Genomic DNA, 24,928 nt, shown 5'->3' on the forward strand with positions numbered 1-24,928 from the left:
TGACGCTGACCAATCAAAACGAAGTGGCAGAATTTAAACGTAGCAAAAAGATTCATTTGTTGTGCGCTCGCGGCCATTGACCAGGCGTATTCAGTTAGCTGTCATGAATGAGATGTATTAGTTTGCCTTATTTGTGGAGGACTATCAGCAAGCAAAAATGACTGAAGAGTCCGCTGTTAAAGTCTGTGTTCGAGTTCGCCCGCTTATTGCCAGGTGAGCTACATGTTCGGAGCCGTCTTTACATTAACGTTACCAAGTGGTAGCTAATGCTAATACAGGCTGTTAACGTCACTTAACTGGTAATCACTCGTAGTTAACGTTAAATTTCGGGTCTTCGTTTCAGCAAATAATAACTATGTATCTGGCATACTTTTATATATTTATATTTTCACTTGTGTGTTTGACGTTTATTCTTATTCTTAGACTAACTTAGTGCCGCGGAGCCAGAAGTTTGACGTTTAAAGTTAACGGTGAAGTTTTTTTTTTTCTTTGTCTGAGTGACAGAGAAACGAGGACTCGAGATTTATCGTTTTATTAGTGTCGTATTATAACCACAGCTCTGCAGGGACTTATTGATCCGTGTCCTTTCCCCACACGGTAATCTGTTAACATGGTTGTGTATTGCCCGCTGGCATCTACAGGCGCCATTTCTGGTACACTAGAAAACAGGGCTCGTCCATCAAGACCATAATCTTTGATGTTGTTGACATACAATTAGACTTTTCACAACATAATAAATGCGGATGATATTATGAATGAAATTGGGACCTTGATTTCTCTTGTTGTTGTTGTTGTTATTATACTCCTTATTACATGATGGCTGCCTTAACGATTCAGCCACAAATGAATCCTCCACTAAACCTTCTCTCCTCAACACGCTGCTGAGAGAGTCTAACATTTCCACATGTCGTTTGAATGTGTGTCCTTGTTCCAGGGAAGAAAGTGCTACTTCGGAGAACGCAGAGCCTGTCCAGCTATTTTGGAAAGCTGACAAGAAATCAATTTATCAGGTTGATGATGGGAATTCAACCAAGACCTTTAGTTTTGGTATGTTTTGCCGCATGTTACAGGAGTGTGTGGTTCCTTTTGAGATTATTACCAGAGTAATTGTATTAAAAATCTACTGTACACTCATTTTCTTTTGTGTCCACAGACCGAGTGTTCACTGCTGAAGAAACAACTAATCACCTGTACCAGGACATTGCAAAGCCACTGGTTGTTTCCACTGTTGAAGGATACAATGGTATGTAATGGAAACTAGAGACGGTGGGATCTCTCTCATGGTAGTGTGTAGTTCCATACACTCACTGTACGCATGTCTGTTCTGTGTTTAATCCACAGGAACCATATTTGCTTACGGGCAAACCTCTTCTGGAAAGACTTTCACCATGATGGGAAGTGACCGCATTCCTGGAGTGATACCTCTAGCTGTGGAAGATGTTTTCCAGACCATTAAAAATGTAAGAACTGTATCACATGCTTTAAGTGTTTCACAGTTTGTTCTGTAATCACTGCTTCTTCTAACTGATTTCTTTTCTTTTTATGCCCAAAGTGTCCAAAGAAGGAGTTCCTTCTCAGGGTTTCGTACATGGAAATCTACAATGAAACTGTTACTGATCTGCTTGTCGACAGCTGGAAGAGAAAACCCCTGGAAGTCCGAGAGCAAATCAATGTAAGTGGACTAGGGTAAACCTCCTTGGCCTGCTTTAGACTGCTTTAGCTTTAGCTCTTGTTGCACTTGCTGGCTAAAGCCGGGTAGATCCACACAGGAGTCAAGGATGCTGTCCATAAAGCCTTAGCCTTATGCTTAGCACTAGCATTACAACCGCTGTACGGCTTCTTCAGCTCAGCCTGGATGGGGTGTTCCTCCTTTAGTCCATTGCAATGCAAGGAGTGCTCCCCTTGTGTATACAGCTTTCTTCCAAGCTGTAGTCGTTGGTTGAAAAAAAAAAAAAAACACACTTAATACACAACAATTTTATACTCTGCCTGCAAAAACAGTTGTATAATGTCTGTTGTGGCTCAGGAGGGTGCTTTTAAAATATCATCAGGGTTAACTCAGTTTGGACTTGGAGATGACACATTTTCAGTGGAAATCAATTGGAAGCAATGAAGTTTGACATGTTAAATGAATTGCATTATGGGGTAAAAGTGAGGATAAATTGGACAGTTCTCTGGCGAACCCATTTAACAGGTGATTTATTATTAATCTGGGCCTAAGTTCCTTAGTAACATACTTAAAAGCTTAGGAGCAATAAATGCCAGAACGCCTTTGAAAATGTACTTAACTATTTTACGTGATTGCGTCTTCATAATTACTGCGTGCAGAAAAACATCTATGTGGCTGACCTGACTGAGGAACTGGTTACGTCTCCTGCACAAGCTCTGGCCTGGATTCGGAAAGGAGAAAGTAAGATCTAAGGTTATTACTGATCGCGAGTATCAGCCTTGCACTGCAGCTTGCGTGTAACGTGTTTTTCTGCGCAATCTGCTTCCACAGAGAACCGTCACTATGGAAAGACAAAAATGAACCAGCGGAGCAGTCGCTCACACACCATTTTCCGAATGGTAAGCAACACCACGACATGTCACAACAGTAACATGTGGGATTGTGGGGAAATCTGGATTTTTCATGATTTGGTTTTTGCTTAGATCCTGGAAAGCCGTGAAGTAAGTGACCCTGCATCAGGTGAAAACGCTGATGGAGCCATTATTGTGTCTCATTTGGTAAGCTAGCTCTTTCTTATTATTATTTGCATTCATATTATTTCATCCATGTTTTGGTTTTTTTCATCATTGTTTGTGTTACAATAATTATTTGGTCACTAGCAATTTTGCTTTATCTTCCAGAATTTAGTCGATCTAGCTGGATCTGAGAGGGCAAGTCAAACAGGAGCTGAAGGTAAGATGGAGTTGGAGCCATGTGAAATGCACATTAGGGCTGATACTATGTTGGGGCTTACTGAGATCACACCCTACAATGTATACTGACTTTACATCTATTTTGACATCCTAGGCACGCGTTTCAAAGAAGGTTGCAATATCAATCGCAGCCTGTTCACACTTGGCCAAGTGATCAAGAAACTGACTGATGAAAGCCAGAAGTGAGTAAACGGGGGGCATGCAGTGTACTTATTGCAATGACTTTTCCACTTGTGTTAGCATAACTTATCATTTCTACTCTGACAATAACCATTTGGGTTGTACTGATACTGATGATACCCTTTTGGTACAGTGTTGAGTCTTACTGCTCCAGATGTATTTTCACTGACCAGGCAGGCATAAATCTCAGTAATGTATTATCTTCTATTGTCTCTATATTTTGTGGATTAGTTATTGAACAAATGCAAAAACATGTAGCAACTCCGACCAGCTATGGTCAGTGAGTACAGGTTCTGGTACGAAACCTGGTAACCTCAATGTGTTGGCGAGACTCTGGGAAGCTGCACGCGGTCACTGCATTCGGCAGTTGTTCACCAAGAAACGGTGCCAGCATCTGTTTTAAAAGCTGCTTCTGGTCTCTACCAGACTAACCACATCCCAACTCCAGGGCCTTGTTCTTTGTTTGTGGGTTACTGAGTTATCCAAATTTGAGTATAGACTGGAAATTCATCTGGAACCTTTGTCAGACCTTATGACACCCTATGCTCAGATCTGCAAAAATGTAGCTGGAACATGACCAAGACATTTTAGGGTGAACCACCTACATGAACTAATGTTCAGATACAAGTGACCTTCTCAGATTTATAATGAAAGAGTGTTGATTTGAATATAGTTCCAGATGAGAACCTAGTGGTTATTGTGAAAGTGTTACCTGTACTTATACTTGATTTAAAAAAAAAAAAAAAAAAAAAAAAGCTTGTAAATTGAATATAAAACAAACCAAAAGGACAAACTCAATTAAAAGTTTCCAAGGAGCCAACATTCCAATTAACATTGGAATTTGCATGTTAAAATGATAAACTGCCAAACTCATTCTGCAAAAAGTGATTTATGCAGTTAAGGCTGCTTTAAGTGATTAAGGGATTTTCAGTTCCATCAGTTTGGGGACGAAACAATTCATGTTTACATTAAGGAAAGTGATGAGAGGAAAACAACGGATCGTAAGAACGGTTATTAACAGCCTCTTTGTATGTGTTGAAGATTATTTCAAGGTGGTGACATTAATGAAATATCACTCGCTCTCTTCAGGGGTTTCACCAACTACAGAGACAGTAAGCTGACCCGCATTCTGCAGAACTCCTTGGGTGGGAATGCTAAAACAGTCATCATCTGCACTATTACTCCTGTTACTCTAGATGAGACTCTCAGCACTCTGCAGGTCAGTAAAATGTGCAGATTTCTTTCTTGCACACCTCTAGAAACCTCTGCCATGATATTTTAATATTTAACTATTACATTGTAATAGTAAATTGCATAGTTTGCTTTTTTTCCCCCTGTGCATGAATGCAAGATGGAACTGCAGCTCTATAGCTGGGTATACAGTATGGGTTAAGTCTGCTCACAACATCCAAAACAGTCCGTCTAGGAAGTGCAGTTATATGGGAATTTTAAGCATGACCCGTCAAAGCGAATGTCACGCCCCTGTCTAGGGGTGGCTGAGACGCAACATGAATGAAATCTGTCTTTCCCAAGCAGCCACAGAGACTGTTCACTTGCGCCAAAATCCCACCGGGGATGTCTGCGTTGCTCTGTGGCAGCATTCCGGTTTTGGTTGTAGAACCCACCGGGGGCGTTTCAGATGTTGAGCATTTTGCGTGGCTGATTCGTTGACTTGCTCAGATTTTGTTGATTTGGTCATTTCCCTGTGATTTTGGTGAACCTATGGATATGAAAGAAAACTAATTATAATCTCTACCCTCCCTAATGCGGGTAGAAAGGAGAGAAATCACTATTTACAGAAATGGCAGCCCAACTCTATTACCTACAGCACATTACAAACCAAACCCTCAGTGGGGTAACACTGCAGTTAGACGGGTGTCTGAGGCCAGTTGGGAGATGAGCAAGTCGAGGCTGTTCTCTCTGCCACTGACCAGCGCCCTCCTGCCTCTTTGAAACGAGGGCCATCCTAATGGGAACCAATCACAGGCGAGAACCAGGGGCAGACGGCCATTCCAGAGTGTCAGGGTTACAGCAACCGTACGCCCGCAGGCGTAACAGAATATGAGACTGCGAAATCAAAGCAGACGATGTTTCACAGAATGTTTGTTTATATCAGTTTGCCAGCACTGCAAAGAAAATGAAGAACGACCCTCATGTGACAGAGTGTTCTGATGATGGGGCTCTGCTCAAAAGATATCGTAATGAGATTGTAGATCTCAAGCGACGGCTCCAGGAGGCAAGTGTTATTACATTTTTATTTATGTTCCATTCCTTCATTCATTCACTCTTAAATTAATTCATTGGTCACGTGCATGACAGCAGCACCCTCTACCCACTGACCTGTGAATGACCCCCCCCCCCCACAGGTTTCTTCAGTTACACAGACCACAGCTACAGAGAAAAAGGTTCTCTCCCAGCTGATTCAAGAAAAGGATCAGCTCCAGAGAGAACAAGAGGACAGAATCAGAAACTTAACTAAACTGCTTGTCACCAGCTCAAACCTGGTTCCTGTTCAAAAGGTAATTATTAAACAAAATAGTTAAATTACAGCTTCGTCTGCATTATCATAGTCATAATGACTCATGTCTTGGTTTTAAGATGCCAAAACGCAGGGTGACGTGGGGGGGGAAGATGCTCAGACTTGCCCGTCCTTCTGCTTTTGGTGGAGTTTCATCTGACCTCAGCTTTGCGGAATCTTTCACTCGAAAGAGGAAAGGAGACCGCTCTTGTCTGGAGCTAGGTGAAGGTAAGGAGGAGCAAAAATTCCCCTAATAATTCCCATTTTTAATGCATGAAGTGCACTATTTGATAATTAGCTGAACGCATCCATGGCATATTTTGACAGACGACGAGGACTTTGAGTCTCAGTGGGAGATTCCTGATGAGCCGTCGGATGAAATGGAGATGAGTCACAGCTCTGTGGCTGTTCGTAGCTTTGAGGACAGGTGAATGTCCCTCTACTAACAGTTATAGCAGTTGTCACTTTTAAGATCTACAGTGATAATAATTTAGTAATCCATAATATAATAATGTGACAGTGAATCATGAATTAGAGCTTTGTTGACCTTCATCCTGCTCCCCTAAATGGCCATTCATTCATTCATTTCACTGTTTGCCTTTATTCCAGTCCCAAAGACTTTTTGTCTCCAGACCGGATGCGTGAGCTCTCAGAGAAAGTGTCCAATCTGGAGCTGCAACTGGACATGGAGAGTCAACAGAAAGAGGAGGCCATGACAAAGGTAGAAACATTGAATGGCAGAGTGGCAGACCTGGAGCTCAATCTGCAAACGGAGGCCCAGCAGAAACAGGAGGCCCTAGAGAGACTACAGACGACAGAAAAGAGGGTAACCGAGCTGGAGCTGCAGCTGCAAACGGAGGCCCAGCAGAAACAGGACGCCATGGAAAAGGTGGAGATGTTCGAGTTCAGAGTGGCAGACCTTGAGAGACAGCTGGAAGAGGTGTGCTGTGTTTTAATATACCTGCTCTGTGCCCTCCAAGTGAGAGGAGAAATCCTCAATTACAATAGCACATCTTCCAAACTGTTCTTGTTTTCCAGATAAGAAGTGAGTTTGCAGAGACCATCCAGCTGTGTGAAACTATGGCTTCAGAGAAGGTAATATTTAATGGAATTCACCAACTGTGCGACCCATCTCACAGCTCAGAAGGTTTTCTTGTCCTTTTAAATCAGCTCAGTTAAATCAAGACCAGGCTAAATGTAGAACTATTCCAGACTGTCTAATTTCTAGGTTTAAAGCCAAAAATCTTTGCCATATGTAGTTGTAAAGTTTTATAACCTATGGTAGAAGTTTGTTTCAACAGGCAAAAGTGCAACATCTGCACACAAAAATAAAATCAGGACCTGTTAAGTTACATGTTGACTTGAATCAGAATCATATAAAGGAAGGGAATTAATGCAACAAGCAAAAACTATGCATTTATTTAAGCTACTTAGTGATGATAACAGTGCAATGTGCCAATGCAATTCAAGTTAGAATTTGTGTGTTTATAGGACACGGTGGCTGTTGAGCGAGACTATCTGAAGCAGGAGCTTGGGATGTTCATAGAGCAGATTGAAAGTCTGGAGAAAGAGAAAGCTGCTCTGTCACAGGAGCTGGAGGAGAAGAGAGAGACAGATGAGTTCAAGTCTCTAGAGGAGGAGTTCAGGAAGGAGCATGAGGTAAAGTTGCTCCATTATTACCGATTATCTAGATATTTTGGGTTTGACTTTGTAGTTACTATGTTATTACTGGTGATGCTTTCAATGTGTTAATGCTTTTTGTGATTATTTTGTTTGTGTATTCTAACAGGATGATCTGCAAAATGAAATATCTAGCTTGAAGATGGCCATCAAATCCTCTGAAGTGCAATGCCTGGAGCTTCAGGTAAGTTGACATGCTGAAAATAAGTTTTGTTTTATTAGATATTTAGTTTTGTTAAATATTCTGTTTGTTTTTTTTTTCCACCAAGAAAAAAATAGATACTCAGTCTGATGAGCTGAAGAAGAAAACTGAATTTGCAGAGGAACTTCAGAGTATGGTATGTTGTTTTGTCGCCTCTAAATATTATGCCAGTTCTTAAAATGGCTCTTTTAGCGCGCTAGTACGAGTGAACTGGGGCTCCAGATGATAAATACCAGGGAAGCTTTAGTGAGCCGTCTTTGGTTCCATTGTTTTATGTAGTTTTTCTTCCAATGTTAACTGGATGTATGGGAGATGAGATTTAGGCTGAGGAGCCATTGAATTGTCAGTTGAAGTTGAAGCACTGAAAGGGTTCTGAAGTGAAGAGTGTGCTGAAAGGCAACTGAAATCAGTAATTAAATAATTAAGCAGGGGGGGCACTGTCATTAAGCAGGCTAATTCTGCCATATTGCCCTCTTGTAGAGTGGTAAGGACCTGGTGCAGGAGGTGGCAAAACTCCGGCGCTCCCTGGATGATGCCGAGGGCCTCAGCAGAGACACAAAGAAGGAATGGGCTGTCCTGCGCAGTCAGAACATCACTCTGGAGGAGACAGCTGTAAGTGGGATTCACACACAACGCTTTAGCAGTCTGACACTCTGAGTAGTTAGAATACTGAAGTGGTTCAGCTTCATTAACTGCCTCGTCCAAGAGTGAATGAATTCTTTTGTCCTGCCCTGTTTCTGTTTTACCAGCTGTGTGCTCTTATGGTTGCTTTTGAAGTCTTAAATAAGACTCAAAAAGATGGAGTATGTACAATAGTGGACAGTGTGTCTCAATGATAATGTAACATCTGTGCTAGGGGCACCAGGACCAATATGTGTATCTTTGCCATTTAGTGTTTTTTTTGTCACAATGTCCTCTCCAGATGACCCTGACTGCCAACCACGAGAAGATGAACGCTGAGGTGAACAGCCTGCGCTCTCAACTTGAGACGGAGAAGGCACGCTACAGAAAGATGCAGATCGATCTCCAAAAAGAGCTGAATGTTGCGTTTGAAGAGAACACCAAGCTCAACACTCTGCTGGATGGGAAAGTCCCGAAAAGTATGTTCAAAGTTAGGGTGTGTATTTAATGTAACTGCCAATTGGGATTTGCTGGGAGCTCTAAGATGTTTTCTGCCTCCAGATCTGATAGACAGCATGGAACTTGAGAGAAGAGTGGCCAACCTGACTAAAGAGCTGACAGCATCTCATGAAACAGAAGAGGCCCTCAGAGCTCAGCTGGAGAAACTAGTTTCATTCCAAACTCTCCCAGATAAAATGGACAATTTGATGAAGCAGGTCAACATCCCAAACACCCTCTAAGGATAGTGCCAGATTGAGATGGAGAGCATTTTACAGTAATCATGTGGTTTCATTCTGTGTTGTGTCAGGTGTGTGAGTTGACTGAGGAGCTGTGTGCTGTTCAAGCTGACAGGGACGGCCTGCTCTCAACCCAAACTCAACGCCAGGAGGAGGCTCAGCAGCTCACAAATTCCCTGCAGATGTCCCACGACGAGATTCTGAAAATCCAAGCAGACCTTAGTGCTGCTTTGCTGAGGGAGAAGGAGCTGAACCAACAGTGTGTTGATGTCACACAGCAGCTGGATTCACTTCGTTCAGACCTGGAGCGCTCTAATGCTGAGAAGAGTCAAGTTATAGCCACCATTGAAGAGAGAGGCTTGAAAGTAAGCTGCTATATAATATAAATATAAAAATATATGATATGTTAAGACATATTGGCCTCTAGTTCTCAGACACAAATCACAGGACAAACACTCACTCCATCAGATCAGATCAGATCAGGATAAGGAAAGGTGTCCACTATCTAATAGATAGGATACTCACCATCCATTTTTTTACCCTCATCCTTTATCAGGACATCTCTAGCACAAAGTCATGGTAATGCTTTCATTTCAGCTGGAGGAGAGTGAACAGCACAGAGCGTCACTGGAGGAAAACCTGAGTGAGTTACAGCAGCTGGTGAAGGATTTGGATGAGAAGCTTGCTGACAGTGAGGTTGCCCGAACCACAGAGGAGGAGATCGGCAAAGAACTTCAAGAACAAGTAGGCCTCTGATTGATGCTTGCTTTTATTCAATTAAGTAAACGCGATTGGATTTTTTTGAACACTCAGAACACGGAGACCTTTGCTGTATGTCATATTTTCTCTGGTTATTACGTCTGTTCTTGTGTTAAACTGTAGATCAATTAATACCATATATGTGACCTCAAGTTTTGTGAATTTGGATAATTCTAGCTGAATCAGCTAACTGAAGAGCTTCAGTCTGTGCGAGCTGGGAACGAGCAGAATGCCTGTGCTCAAAGCTCAGCAGAAGAGACGGAGAAGCTGCTCTCTACACTTACATCTCTCACTGCAGAGAGAGACCAGCTCAGGATGGACCTTCAGGAAAAAGAACAGATGGTTAGTGACTGTTTTTTAGAATATCAAAATGTTCTGTGTGTCTGTGTGTGTTTTGCTTTTATTTGAAAGTAACAGTGAAGAGGCAGGTAGGAAATGGGGGGGGGGGCATTAACCGACAAATCAACAGTCTTATTCTCTGTAATGACAACTTAAAATCTGCTGCTTAGTGTCCTTGTTCAACTCTGTGAGCAGAAAGAGTCTGATTTAGGGGAACATGTGAGTTAAATGTTAAAATGCTGACTGTTGGTTGGAAATCTTCCCAACAGATGCAGAGTCTGTCACACGAGCTTCAGTGCGTGCGAGATGAGAAAGATGCTGTCCCGATGGCCAGTGGTCAGAGCTCAGCAGAGGAGATGGAGAGGCTGCTCTCCACCATGGCTTCTCTCAAGGCAGAGAGAGATCAACTCAAGACGGACCTCCAGGAAAATGTGGAGATGGTAAATGCTTCGTCAGTCCAGATTTTAAAATCCGTTCATTTCTGTCAACTGTGCTGGGCCACTGCTCTTTTTTATTTTTTTTCTGTCTCTGCCAGAGCCCGAAAACAATTAGTACATTTTTTTATTTTTACAAAACAGATGATTGAGAATCAGGAAGAGCTGAGGACAGCCCTGGAGAAGAATCGTGAACAGAAGGCGCAGATCAAACAGCTGGAGACTGGCCAAACATCCAAACACGACGGTCCTCCCAACGAGATGAATGCACAGCTAGAGGAGCTACAAGCACATGTAAGAGTTTCTTGATGCATCAGGTCTCTTTTTGCACAATAAAAGCTTGCATGGTACCCTTACAATAACTATGCACTTACTTCAGCTTTAAAGATGTTTATTGTCATAGAAGTTCTTTTTCAATACCATTACCCATAATTCATGGTGCCAATAAGCAAATAAATTCAAAGTTTAGTGAGAAGTACAAAACATGCCTGTGAACATGAAAATGCAAAGTGTGAAGTTATATGTCTCCTAATGATGCATTTCTAAATGAGATTACTTTTGAATTCTGGGTAAATAATTTTGGATGATTTTGTCACCTGCTGCTGCGTTCTCTTCACAATTACAACCACAAACCAGTACTGAATTTGTTCCAACTCTAATTTGCGTGTCTAAATGACTTCCTCTTCATCGAAATCGAGTGTAGAGTGATCACCCAAACCAGACTGATGGAAAAAGCAAACATTTTTACGTAACTAAAACTGGTCATAACATGAACACGTAGAGTTGTTGCGCTATCCAAGAAGAACATTTTGAAATGGGAGTTCCAGAACCAGTAGCTCCTCCCACTTTGTAACTTCATTTGTTAACCAAAAGATGTTGCAAGTTGATATTCAGCCCTTTTAAAAATGTACATAGGAATTATCTCAATACGAACGTTTAGACCATCCAAGGTATTAAATATATCCTGTGTAAATAAATCCTGATGAAAAGTTTTCACAACAATGATTTCAGACGAAGACTGTGACTGAGGAGCTTGAGAGTGTGCGAGCAGAGAGAGACGGTTTACTGTCTGCGAAGATGGCCGCCACTCAAACTGTGACTTCTCTCAGTGAGGAGAGGGATCAGTTGCAGGAGATACTGGAGGGACTGAGGCAGGAGAAGCTGCAGCTCAGAGCAGAGCTGGAGGAGAGGATGGAGGTGGTATGTTAACACTCTTCATTCTAAAGTAGTATTCATGTAAAAAAAAAATTGTATTGTATCTACAGAATCCCACTCTGCCCGGAGAGAGAGAAAAGGAAGAAAGTAAAGTGTTTTCTGTTGCAGGTCGCACTAGCTCAAAGTGGTTTTAATCAGCCAGAAATACTGACCTCAGAACTGCAAGCACAAGATGAGAAAGTAGTCCAACTTCATCAAGAGGTAACGACAAAATAACAAAATTATAGAATATGTTTAATATATTAAGATGTACATTCTGGTGCATGATTGAAAATACTTGAATATGGAATGTGGCCATTTTCCCCCTCCAGATAGAGCAACTACAGGCTACTCTGCAGATGGTCAGTGAGCAGAAGAGCCAGTTGGAAAATGAACTGCAGCGTAATATGGAGATGGTGAGGCGAAGTTGTGTCTGGTCCAACCGGTCGTTTCAGGGTTGTGATCACACTGCTAGGGACGTTAAGTAGCTTGTGTACGGAGCTTGTAGTTTCCCTTTTGTAGTGATGAATTTTCTCATTTCTAGGCTACAGAGACTCAAAGCCTTCACAGTTCACTACAACAGCAGCTCCAAGAGCAGAATCAAAGAAACGCTGACCTGGAAAGCCAAAGCCAAGAGAGGCAAGCTCAGCTAGAACAACAGGTTTGTTCCTTGCAACATGTTTCACTCAAGCTGTATGTTTTGATGTTCTTTTGAACAACATGCTCTCTTATTTTTAGATTGCAGAGACCCAATGTTGTCTACATTCTCTTCAAAATGACCTTCAAGAGCAGAAGCAAAAGAACTCGCATCATATGGAACTCTGTGAGCAAAGGGAGTCTGATCTGGAGCAACAGGTGAGTTAAAATGTTGATGAAAGATATTTTTACTATCTGATCTGCCATTGTCGGTGCTCGAACTGTAATTTTGAAATCCTCCTGTTAAAACAGACAAAGTCTCTGAACGATCAGCTTGAGAGTGCACGAGCAGAGAGGGATACCTTGTTACTTGAGAAGGAGACCAGCTGTCAGACCTCCACAGAGGAGATGGAGAAGCTGCTGCGCAGAGTGACGTCTCTCAGTGAGGAGAGGGATCAGCTGCAGGAGACACTGGAGGGACTGAGACAGGAGAAGAAGCAGCTCGCAGCAGAGCTGGAGGACAGGATGGAGATGGTAAGAACATGGACTGAATGTCAATTAAGATTCTGATATATCCTGTTCATGCTCTCTAAAACTTGGTTGCATTTTTTTCTATGCCTTAAATTCTATGCCTCTGTTGTAACTTAATACAACAGTCAGAACTAGAAATGTAGTGAATTTGCACCTCAAGTGCAAAAATAAGAAGAATAAATAAGGTTTCACGATTAATTATCTGCAGTTCTGTTTTAAAATTAAACTTAATTAATGGCGAGAAGTTCCAGGAATCCAAGGAAAAGTGATCTCTTCTGAGGAGGCTCTAATTTAATAAACCTACAAACCTAGTTCAAACTGATGCCCCATTGTTCTCTTACACATTCTCTCTCTTTGTTCCTCAGATGCAGTGTGACTTGCAGCAGCAGTTCAACTCTGAGTCACAGTCACTAAAAGAGGAGCAGGAGGCTCAACAACTTCTGCAGGTAAATTCATGTCACTGGCTTTTTCTCATTGTTATACCTCTGACAGTTTTGCATTTAAGGTTCATTTCATGCATTGGGCAGTTGCCCCCTAACACACAAGACTCTTTTCTCTGCATTGAGCTATGTTGTTACTTTGGTAATTCGAATGATTTTCAGTTCATGTTGTTGCTCATATCTTCGGCTATGTCCTTAAGCAGATAAAGGCCTTATAGTTATATAGTTATAGTTATACTGAAAATGTTAAAGTATCCCTGCATGGTGTTCAGATCCAACAGCTACAGGAGCATCTAGAAGAAACAAAGGAGGAGATGAGCCAGTGCAAGCGTGACCTTCAAGAAAATGTAGAACTGGTGAGTTCTCCCCCCCCCATCTTTTTACCTGGATCATTATTAAAATGTCTGTTTGTAGGGTTGTAAATCATTTTTGTCATTGAATGAATCTGCTAATTATTTCTTGATTAATCATTTAGTCTATGAAGTGTTACAGTATCCAGTTTATTGTCATGATAAATAAAAAGCTGTTTTGCTTGAAAATGGCTGAAATGACAAATTGTTTATCAGAATAATTGCTGATTTATTTTCTTTTGATTGATGAACCAACTGGCAGTTGCAGTTGCAGCTGTAGTAATGCCACAGCCCAAGACCGTTGGCCCTTTTATTGTACACTCCTTTTTAGCGACTTTGTATAGAAAAGATTTTCAGTTATATATTCTTTCAGATGATCGAGAACCAGGAGGAGCTGAGGGTGTCTCAGGAGAAGATTAGAGTTCTACAAGATGAGATCAGCTTGCTGAAGACTCAAAATGCAAACCTCGAGGCCAGACAGGGCAATGGGTGTGAAGCAGAGAGTACTCTCCAGTTACAGGAGCTCCAAAACCAGGTAGGACTACATTTAGGAAGTAATACACTGAATGAACCTGATTTTTAGGCACATTTTTAGATGACTTGATTAGGTTTGTCCAGATTTGACAAAACTCCACTAAGCAAGTTATGTACTGAAATACAGATATTATAATGTCAAATATTGGGGATGACAATATTGGGCTATACAAAATAAATTGAATTGAATTGAATTGAATTGACAAAACCTGGAAAAGTCCTAGTTTTCCAGGCCTGGAAGTCATGGAATTTTGTTCATTGTTACAGTAATCTTCCATGGATTAGATTATATATAGATTTTTTTTAATTGCCTCAGTGTAATGTGATGCATTGACTCTGAATCAATTTCAGAAATAGTAACTACAGTGGACAAACGGGACACATATTTAGATTAGATATCAGTGCCTTGCGTATTTTTATATTTTTCATGGAAAATTCACATTTTTTTCATTCACTAAGCTCCATTTAATGTGACTCTAATTCAATACCAAAATATATCGCTATATGGCCCACATAGGACACACCTCTTCTTATTCTTATTCTTTATTTCAATAGCGTCCATGTAATGTGACAGTTACTAGCTCTAAAATCCAATATAAAGATGTGTGCCCTAGATTACATGGACATTTTATTATGCTTCTTTGTAAAGTCATGGAAATGTATTGAGATTTTGTCTATGAAAACGTGTGGGAGCCGAGTAATTGGATCTCTGTTCTTTCCTGACAGATTCAGAGACTGACTGAGGAGCTTGAGAGTGTTAAAGCAGAGAGAGACCGCCTGTTCTCTGAAAGGACCGCTGATGCTCAGACTCACAGTGAGGAGATGGGGAAGCTGTCGAGCAGAGTGACTTCTCTCAGTGAGGAGAGAGATCAGCTGCAAGGATTGCTGGAGGGACTGAGACAGGAGAAGCTGCAACTTAGAGCAGAGCTGGAGGAGAGGATGGAAAGACTACAAACTGAGGTTTGTGACGAGTCGTGCTGCCCTCCTCTTCCTTCAAATTAGTTCTGGAGCTTTAAAACAAGGCAAGGGTGTTCAAGGTTCGCACCCTGCCATCCCATGTGTGTAGGGGGCAGGTCTAACTGGTATGACCCAATCTTGGTCATAATCCTTTAAGGGAAAAACATGCAAATAGAATATAAATGAATAATCAGATGGAGTTTAAACAGTTTGTCAATTTCCTTTTTGAGCGTTACTTATTTTGTGGACTTCCACCATTGACTGACAAAAATGAACATTTTGTTTTAAGTCTTCTGCAACACAAGAGCTTCTGAAGTCAGTCCAGGAGGAGCTGCATGAACAGAAGCAGACGAACTGTGATCTGGAGAAACGCAGTCAGGAGAGGGAATGCTCTTTAGATCAACAGGTTAGTGTCCATCTGACTTTGTTATAAATAGCAAGAGCTGCTTTTATGAAACACATATGTAACAGTCTCCCTCTTCACAGATGAGGACTGTAACTGAGAAACTGCAGAGCCTTGAAGAAGATAGAGACAGCCTGCTCTATGAGAAGGAAGCCAGCTGTCAAACCTCCAGGGAGGAGACTGAGAAGCTGCTGTGCAGAGTGACGTCTCTCAGTGAGGAGAGGGATCAGCTGCAGGAGACACTGGAGGAACTGACGCAGGAGAAGAAGCAGCTCAGAGCAGAGCTAGAGGACAGGATGGAAACACTGCAGACTGAGGTGTGTTTCAGATGGATTTACTTATATGAAATAATATTCATTGTAGGGCTGCACACCTTTGTCATAGACAGAATAACAGTTATAACAGGATATTTGGATTATAAACTAATGTAAAGACACAGCTGGAGTTAAAGAGACACCTGAATGCACCCTGCAGATAAGGACTCTAACTGAGAAACTGCAGAGCCTTGAAGCAGAGAGAGATGGCCTGCTCTCTGAGAAGGAAGCAAACTGTCAGATCTCCACAGAGGAGATGGAGAAGCTGCTGCGCAGAGTGACGTCTCTCAGTGAGGAGAGGGATCAGCTGCAGGAGACACTGGAGGGACTGAGACAGGAGAAGAAGCAGCTCGCAGCAGAGCTGGAGGACAGGATGGAGATGGTATATTTTTGCAATTCTAAAGTCAATGGGAATCCAAGAACCTAGACAAGCATTATCGCGGTCTGCTTCAAAGCACTTTAATGTTGTCAGGTTATTTACCTTTTTTTTCTAACTACAGATCTCGGTCACTCAGCAGAAGATGAGCGAGCAAGAACTCCTGAACATGCAGCAGCAGACTGAGAGAGAAGAGCGAGACACCAAGCTGCAACAAGAAGTAAGTCCTCAATAGTTAAATATAGTTAAAGGAATAGTTCAAACGTGTTGCTTAATGGGCATATTTACTGTCTTGCCATGAGTTAGGTGAGGTGACTGATGCCATTGTCGTGTCTGCCTGGTAAATATAAACCACAGACTGAGATTATCTTAGCTTGGCATGATGACTGGGAATTTATATCCCTTTTGTTTAACCTACATACACTACCAAGGTGGCCTAACCTAAGAATGACACATTGTAGTCTTAAGGGAGGTTTAGATGCCAGACGACTTGCTGGCTAGCAACCTCCTGGAATCTCCACTGGTGGATGACCACAAGACCCCAGGAAGTTGCTACGCCTGTAGTTGCAGTTACTGGAGAATAATGCAGTTTTAAAAACTGAATTTACATCCATACATTCACTGACAAACTGTTTAGATAAAATACATTACACAATTCAAGGAGAGATCATAATCGAGATGAGAGCGAGAGGCTTCAGAGATGATGGATTATCTCCAACAAGGCCCCCTCTTCACACATTCAGAAGCCATCCAGTGGTGCTTCTGTTTGATTGTCTCCATGCTTAAGATTTCTATCAGCTGTGATCCTGCTCTGAAAGACCTGGTACTGTCTCTTGCTGTCAGGCGCAGCAGCTCAAGGAGGAGCTTCAAATGCACAGAGAGCGACAAATTCATGCTGAAGCAGGTGAACAGGTTCGTTAACTGTTCTACTTCAGCTATTTGTTTTTTTTATTGGTCTTTTTGCATCAGTTTATCATCTAAATTTAATCAGGTAGTCTCACTGAGCTCACCTCAGAGACCTTTATTAGTTTTAATTCATCCCATGGCATGAGACTTTTAAGCTTTAATGTAATTTATTCCATTTCTAAGGTGCAAAGAACTAGAAGGTAGCTCATAAGCGTGATATAGCATGGGTTAGAGAAGAGCCACGTGTATAAAATCTGATATCAGCATGAAAATGGATAGTATTATTTTCATGTTTTTCTTCCTCCTCTCCATTCAGTTGCTCAGTGAAGCAAACACAACCATTGCAGAGCTCAGAGAGCAGCTGAGCAAGTTGGATGAGAGCAGCAGTGGAGACAAGGAGGCCGCATCATCACGGCTGCAAGACTCAACCGGGCAGCTTCAGGTAAGTTCAATGAACTTTTATTAACCAGCAAAGCAAAGACATTTTTACATAATAGTTTAATACAACTCTGACACCACTGATCTCATCATTGCAGGAGACCTTCAGAAGATTCCAGCATTTTGTAGACACTTGTTCCAAGTACAACTCAGCAGCCCTGGACAAAGCCCTAAAAGTGCAGGGCCCCCTAAAGCACTCTGATCTGACCTCTCTGCCAAAACCCACCATGAATGCATACAGTGCAGTCTGTCAGCTGGGACTGCAGACTGTTCAAAGTTTGGGGAACATTATGGTAAATAATGAAATTTCAAATGGGGGAAAAAAATATTAAGGGCTGACATTTTTTATAACTCCTGCTCTTTGCTTCCCCAGGAGCACCTACAGTCGCGAGCACAGGGCTACAGGATTCTGTTTGAGGAGTTGGTGAAGAAAGATTTGACCGTTTTTGAGGAGAGGCGTCTGCAGGATGTGCTGCTGTGCAGAATGGATGCTCCCAGCTACTCTGTCAAAGACACGGACTTCCACACGCTGTGGAAACACAGACTGACCGAGCTGCTGGACAAGAGACAGCTCTACCTGCAGGTGAGCTCTGCTGCTGTGGCATCTCAAAAAGGTTATTACAAGCCCCATTTGGGCAGGACTGATAATATAAGGGGAGGTGGGGAATTAAATATTGACTGCTCCATTGTAATTTAACACATTGTTCTGGACAGCTTTGCAACCACTGTGAAATTACAGGATCTGGTCTGTAATGAACATGGAGATTCCACAGGACAAACCAAAAGACAAAGTCAAAAGACTTCCCACTAGTCGAGGAGGGAGAGGAATGAGGCAGAGATACTGCCGTCGAAAATCGAGAGTCGTGTTTGTGTCAATTCTGAACACAGACACACACATTGATATTGTTCAGAGTGACTTGTGCTTCCCGAGAATATCATTACCTCCGATTTCCATTGAGCATAAACAGAAACTTGCCTGAGAATCAGCATTTTAAGTTTTCAGTATCGAAGTGGTCCATGGGTATCAATGGGTACGCTGCAAACAGCAGCTGCAGAAGACTGTTAATATTGCCAATTTTCCATTCATCCATTGTCTATACCACTTATCCTTAAGGGTTGTGGGGCTGGAGCCAATCCCAGCTGACTTTGGGCGAGAAGTGGTTGGTGGTCATTCACAGGGTTAGCACGTAGAGACAGACAACCACTCACGGGCACACCTAGAGACACTAATTAACCTAACCTGCATGCCCATGGACTGTGGGAGGAAGCTGGAGTACCTGCAGACTCTAAACAGACAGGCTCCCATCAGTACCAACTTTGGAAACAATAACAAACAAAAATATTTTTTGATAAGGAACCCTTCGCTTTGGATTTTGAAAAAAAAAAGCTTTAGAGCTGTCTGATGGACAGACTGTAATGGATACTCTTTTCTAAATTACCTCAAACATATTTTAAGTATTTCCGTGCTGACATTTACTGTTGCTCACCAGCTGACATATACAACAGTACTAATTCAACCCCCCCCATGCAAACTCCACACAGAAAGACCCCACGTTCAAACCTGGATTAGAATCTGGACACACGGTTTGGGCATTTAGCAACTCATCCAGAGCAGTTTCAAGTATAAAAATGAACAGAAGGCTTCAACAACGACACATAACTTAAGTTGTGTTTCTCACCCCTGTGACTTTGACCTGTGAAATGGTGTTTGTCCTATTCCTCATTATATTTCCATTTCCCCAACATTCCTGGACTGACACTTCACAACGACTCTGTTGCTTTTGTAGAAAATGGTCGGCATTCTGGAGAAGCTCTACGCAAACATGGCTTCTTACCCCAGTGAGCTGTCAGCTGAGATCAGCGAGCGGGAGAGATTCAAGGAGCAGCTGCAGGCCATGGTCACCAACCTGCCAATCAGCTTCAGCACAATGGACAGCATCCTAAACTGTGAGCTGGAGCGCAGATCTGCGGTTGCACAAGGCAGGAAGAGGATTCTGCAGGTAGTGTTCAACATTCACTTCCCTAATTGTTGTGTTTTTGGCCCCATTTGCCTTTTAGGACATAACAGAAAGTGTCGCTCATATCACAAAGTAAATGACTAAATGAATATAAGTGACTGTGAAGAATATGCTTAAAGCATGTGCTAGAGATGGAGACATTCATCCGTAATGAAGGCTGTATTACAGTAATGCTCGTCTCTCACGTCCTGCAGGCCATTATGGATGAACAGAATGGTCCGTGGGAAGAGCTGAAGCTGCTGGAGACTCAGGCTCATTCTCAACTCCGAGAGGAGAGAAGCAAGACCTCCACTCTGTTGCAGGCGCTGGAGGGAGCTCCTCTGAAAACGGAGCTTTCTCTGCTGAAGGACAACCAGCAACTTGTTCTCCAGCTCCAGCAAACTGAAGAAAAAGTCAAAGTATGTCTTCCAGATCTGTATCAGTTTGGTTTGAGTACTTCTTCACTCGTTTTTTGGCAGAAATATTCACCTCAAGTGTTTATTGCGCCTCCCAAAGTGCCCTCTCTCTGTTTGTGGTTGGCCAACATATATTCTTTTAACTACTACTTCCTAATGAAGTTATTTTCTGTAGGCCAATTAGTGGGTGTTTCCTCATTGCCATGGCCACACACACTGACTATTCTGACTCAATCCCACACACACCATCCTGCTAATCTGCCCCAACGAATAGTCAAACAAATGCAAATGCTGTTTGAGTGTACGACTGAGAGCTATTACTGTTTGCAGATTATGACACGTTTTTATTTTTCAGGCTCTGTACACACAAATTGAGCAGCTGGAGGACGCTCAGATGAAAGCCAACAACCGGGTGTCCAACCATAAACAGGCTACTCAGCTCCTGCAGACAGAGCTGCAGGACAGCCGCGCACAAGTGGAGGAGATGGACGATACAATCAAAACCCTCAAGAGTAAACTGCGAGAGTCCGAGGTTTGTCAATTTTAGGCCCATCATAACACACTTTTGAGGCTTATCATTGAGTTAATGTATCATAGTCTTACGCTGAAGCGGTTCAAATTTGCTTTGACTTCTTATATTTCTCTGTCTTCCTGGTGTAGATTAAGGCGCCACCCAGTGCCGTGGAGCTGGAAAAACTTCAGACAAAACTGTTCAAAATGGAGATGGAGTTGAATTCAACGTCTGATAAACACCAACAACAGTAAGCTCTTTGGATGCATTCTGACTCTTTGGTGTGTTTCCTCCTGTTTGACTTCAACCAATGGAACGTGACGTCAGGATTTCTGTGGTTGCCCTCCCTTCAGCCGTTTTCCCCACAAATATGTCAGATGGTGAAAGAGACTCATGTTAGAAATGTTTCAGTGGAGTAGCATTTGTATGAGCTGACCGGTCTCCCTTTATTCCTTCTCAGGATCCAGAGGATGACCACTGTCTTGAATGAAAAGGAAGATTCACTCAGGAAGCTTAAAGAGGCCTTGAGAAAATCACAGCAGCAAGGAGAGGAATCCTGTAAGTCATCGGGTTCTTCTGAAAGTGCAGTAACACTGATCGGCTCAGCCCAGGAAGTCTCACGCAGGGACAAAGCCAAGTTTAGCTTACTAAATGATCATTTCTGTCCTCCATTTTCCACGAATAGAACACAGTGCTGAACAGCATGGTTAATTTTAACATGTATTTGAGATGGCATGTTTTGTAGCCATACCACTCAAATCTCAAAACCTAAAGACGCCTTGAAGATCAAAGGCACACGGACTATTTGCTGACGAGCCACAAAAATAAACCAAATGCTTTATTGAATTTTTTTTTTTTTTTTAAAGCAAGAAAACGCAATGAAAATTTCAGGAACTAATGGAAGTAAAGTATTTTATTACAATTTAGTCAAGGTCTTAACACAACTAAAACTATAGGGAAAGCTGGGCAGCATGGCGGCGCAGTTGTTGCCTCACAGCAAGAAGGTTCCTTGTTCAAATCTGCTGGTTTGCAGTTTGAACATGGAACCTTTCTGTGTGGAGTTTGCATGTTCTTCCCGTGATTGTTTGGGTTCTCTGGCTTCCTCCCACAGTCCAAAGACATGCAGGTCAGGTTAACTGAAACTTATTTGTGCACTGGAGCTAAACACTTAAACACTTAAGTTGACACCTGCCGGGCTGTTTAACAAAGCTGCTGATAGTTGGTGACCTTCAGCTTGGTAACTGAATAACACTGATGTAGTCATGTTGAATTCAGTCCTTCAAGGGGAGGAGCTTCATGCCAGACTGACCAATCCCAGAGGTTTGATGATCAAGAGCAGCATTCTGCTGGAGAAAACCAAACTGGAGGAGGAAGTCAAACGGCTTCAGCTGAGAATCACTCAGCTGGAAAGGTAATCTGCACCAGTGTGAGATCCGGATTGTTACAGTTGCTGTAATTCACTGCATCTCCTCGTCCTGCTCTGACACCTGTCCTTCTGTCACATCAGCCTAGTGAGCAGTCAGCACGCAGAGATGGGCAAGTGGAAGAGCAGAGCCATCAAGCTGAAGGTGAAGAGCAAGGCCGAGGTGGACAAGCCCTCACCACCCTGCACCCCCACCAAGAGGGGGCTGCCCATGACCTCCGAGTCCTCCACTTTCTTCAGCTCGCCCAAGAAGTTTGTGGTTACTCCCAAAAAAGTCCTGGACTCTCCCAGGAAGATTTTGGAGTCTCCAAATGCGCCTCTGCTCGACTCCCCCAAAAGCAGATTCTTTGATGTGGACAGAGGTTCAGATCTGCTGACCAGAACACGTCCCAAGCAGTTTTTTGATAACTCCAGCCTCGGAACCATTCCAGGTAAGCTCCAGCTACCGTTCCCCTACCTGTGCTGTTGTTTGTCTGGTAGTCCTAATGTCTTAAAGACCTGAGCTCTTTGTTTTGCCAGAAGTTTCCAATGGTCCTGACACCCCAAATGCAGAGACGGGTAACTGTTCTACTGTCACTGTGTTTTGGGTTCACTAACAGAAGCACAAGGTGTTGGGACTTGACCACTCTTCCACTAAAACCTGAATTAGAACTGATGCTCACCTTCCTCAATTGATGAATTCACTTTTCTTTCTTCTTTTTTTCTAATTAAACCGAGCAAACATTCGCTGTAGGGTAGTAGACTGTGTGCAAACCATGTATTTCATTTTAAAGTAGAGGAAAACAAGCAATATATAAGATCATTTACCACAATAAAAAAAGGAAATGTTAGGATTGATTAAAAAATAAATAAATAAATAAATAAAATAGTGAGCCAGAATATTTTCTTTCAGTCAAATACAACTCTACTCAATGTCCAGTAGGACCACAAATAAATGTAATGCAGTCTAATCCAACGGTCCTACAGCAAAATCATCCCTCCATGAAGGTTCCAGCATTTAGTTTCTGTTGAAACTATTTTAGATGCTCCTTAAGATTACAAATGGACGGCGCTAAATACAAGTGTAAATGTCCCTGACGAGGACCTAACGGGAAAATACGTTATCGGTGCCACTATTTTCCTAACATTCTCTGTGACCCTCTAGCGGAGGTGAGGTAGGTGGCAACGAAATCCGAGCACAAGAGGTCAATAGTAGACGCATGCTAGACACAGGTGTGAACGGTGATATGTGCCGGCTGTGTTTCTGTCCAGATCACTGAAAAGCAAAAACCTTTAGAGGTGTGCGTGGCCATCTTGGAGGATGTAGTTCGTGGTGCTGTTGAAGTAAACCACATGACGCAGAGGTGCTTCATTAACTTCATGTTATCCCCCCCCCCCCGTCCAGCATGAACTCAGACATCCAGTCTTATTTTGTTGCAAATGCAAATTAGCAGTAATATGGCGCAACATGGAAATTAAAGCACAATCATTTCATTTACTTTGAGCAATGACAATATTTTCTCCCTAAAATCTCTAAATATTTGTACTAAATAATCGTGATCAGAATATTTGTGATTATCATTTTGGCCATAATCACGCAGCCCTAATAGTCAACATGCAGAGATAATGTTCACTTATTTGCTACAGAAAGGTTTTGACCTATTTCAACATCGGAGTTGGAATCTCAGACTTTTACAATACAATGTAATGATTTTGATTTAATTAATCATTTTCATCAATGATGACCACTGTTGTGTTTAACTTTTTTTTTCTCAATTCGACCCATTTCATCCTCTAGTGAAAGCAACCTTTATATTACAATAACTGCAGCCTTTGGTGTTCTTTTTTTAATAGCAATTTTTGGCAATACATACACATGGCTTTTGAACTGTCAATCAAATTTCAACTGTTTTTCTATATTGGGTATCATTAAAAAGCACCACTGTGGTGCTGGTTCACATTGATGGGCGACTGACACATTTACTGGCACATCAATAAGAGCAAATCACCCACACACTCACATTTGTAATGGAACTGGTTCGACACATTTCATGAACAATCACAGCCACTGAAAGCTGGAGACCAGTGGGATGCATTTCATTATGTTCCTGTCGGTGGAGTCCTGTTTCTAAAAGCCTCGTGTGTTGCAGATGCTGCTGTGGGAGCAGATGGGAAGGAGTGGTGGCCTCAGTCTCCTAAGCAAGAGGACATGTGTAAAACCCAGTAAAATGTCCCACATGTGCAATATTAATGTCTTTGTCTTTTAAGCGTCTCTGGCTTTTATTGTTACCTTTTGGTTCGTCATTTTACTTTGAAAAATAAAGCTTTTCTTGGTAACAGCTACTACAGTTGTCTTTCCATGTTTCCGTGAGCCAAATAGAAACTAGAAATGGAAATGTAAGAAATTCCTTGCTGTAACTTAGTTTCTGATACAACGACAAACATAAGTAACAGTGTGGCTGTATAGATTTACGTAACACTGTTCATGCTGTTCATTTGAGTCTTTGAGTCTAATTATGAATTACGGTCGTGTTGCTGTATTGATTTATGCAGATGTATGGCACTACACATGATTCAACTACAGAATATCATGTTGGTTTGTGGGATATCTTTTTCTTTATCAAATACACATGTGGTGGTTTCTCCAAGTTCAGTGCAAAGTACCACTTTTAATGACTACTGTGGTCTCAAAATGACTCAACCCCCTTCTTGACAACCATCTTTAGTACTTCGTAAAGTCTCCTTTTGCTGTTCTGACCTGCTGCAAACGTGATGCACAGTCAGACACCAGGTTCTGACAGCGTTCCTGAGGAATCTTAGTACATTCCTCATGGGCAACAGCCTCCAGTTCTCTAATATTCTTGGGTTTGCATGCTGCAACCAGAGATTTTCTATTGGATTCAAGTCAGGTGACTCTGACAGCCACTCTAACATCCTCCAGGACCTTTTCTGTAGCCAGGTCTTGTTGGACTTTGAGGTATGCTTGATATCATTCTCATTGGAAAGTCCAGTGACGCCCAAGCTTCAGCTTCCTCACATTTTCTCCTAGGATTTCCTGATGCTTCATTTAATCCATCTGCAGGTTTCCAGTGCCAGAAGAAGCTAATGAGTGCTCTTACGAGCACGGTGGT

General features: G+C 42.2%; 1 protein-coding gene across 1 annotated transcript; it reads left to right on the forward strand.

The window, feature by feature from the left end:
- Window positions 1-112: 112 nt before the first annotated feature.
- cenpe (centromere protein E) lies at window positions 113-24,125 on the forward strand. Its single transcript, XM_070849707.1, has 54 exons — window positions 113-213; window positions 935-1,047; window positions 1,154-1,243; window positions 1,342-1,460; window positions 1,553-1,672; window positions 2,329-2,410; window positions 2,501-2,568; window positions 2,653-2,727; window positions 2,851-2,902; window positions 3,017-3,104; window positions 4,192-4,321; window positions 5,219-5,338; window positions 5,469-5,621; window positions 5,701-5,848; window positions 5,948-6,047; window positions 6,230-6,560; window positions 6,659-6,715; window positions 7,112-7,279; window positions 7,410-7,484; window positions 7,570-7,638; window positions 7,983-8,114; window positions 8,425-8,602; window positions 8,685-8,839; window positions 8,932-9,225; window positions 9,458-9,604; window positions 9,797-9,961; window positions 10,228-10,398; window positions 10,537-10,686; window positions 11,404-11,592; window positions 11,716-11,808; window positions 11,919-12,002; window positions 12,131-12,247; window positions 12,325-12,441; window positions 12,535-12,756; window positions 13,119-13,199; window positions 13,466-13,549; window positions 13,917-14,078; window positions 14,804-15,037; window positions 15,324-15,440; window positions 15,521-15,754; window positions 15,912-16,133; window positions 16,252-16,347; window positions 16,971-17,039; window positions 17,350-17,475; window positions 17,570-17,764; window positions 17,845-18,054; window positions 19,259-19,471; window positions 19,684-19,887; window positions 20,240-20,416; window positions 20,545-20,645; window positions 20,856-20,953; window positions 21,671-21,806; window positions 21,903-22,249; window positions 23,948-24,125. The coding sequence occupies exons 1-54, from the start codon at window positions 158-160 to the stop codon at window positions 24,022-24,024; spliced, it is 7,611 nt and encodes a 2,536-aa protein (XP_070705808.1). The 5' UTR covers window positions 113-157; the 3' UTR covers window positions 24,025-24,125.
- Window positions 24,126-24,928: the final 803 nt, after the last annotated feature.

Source organism: Pempheris klunzingeri, chromosome 18 (genome assembly GCF_042242105.1).
Source record: "Pempheris klunzingeri isolate RE-2024b chromosome 18, fPemKlu1.hap1, whole genome shotgun sequence".
In the NCBI taxonomy this organism is placed as follows: domain Eukaryota; kingdom Metazoa; phylum Chordata; class Actinopteri; order Acropomatiformes; family Pempheridae; genus Pempheris; species Pempheris klunzingeri.

Coding starts and splice junctions, on each gene's coding strand:
- cenpe (XM_070849707.1), top strand. CDS start 158: ATGACTGAAGAGTCCGCTGTTAAAGTCTGTGTTCGAGTTCGCCCGCTT. Junction 12,003..12,130: donor TGCAGCGTAATATGGAGATG/GTGAGGCGAAGT, acceptor TCTCATTTCTAG/GCTACAGAGACTCAAAGCCT. Junction 15,755..15,911: donor TGGAAACACTGCAGACTGAG/GTGTGTTTCAGA, acceptor TGCACCCTGCAG/ATAAGGACTCTAACTGAGAA.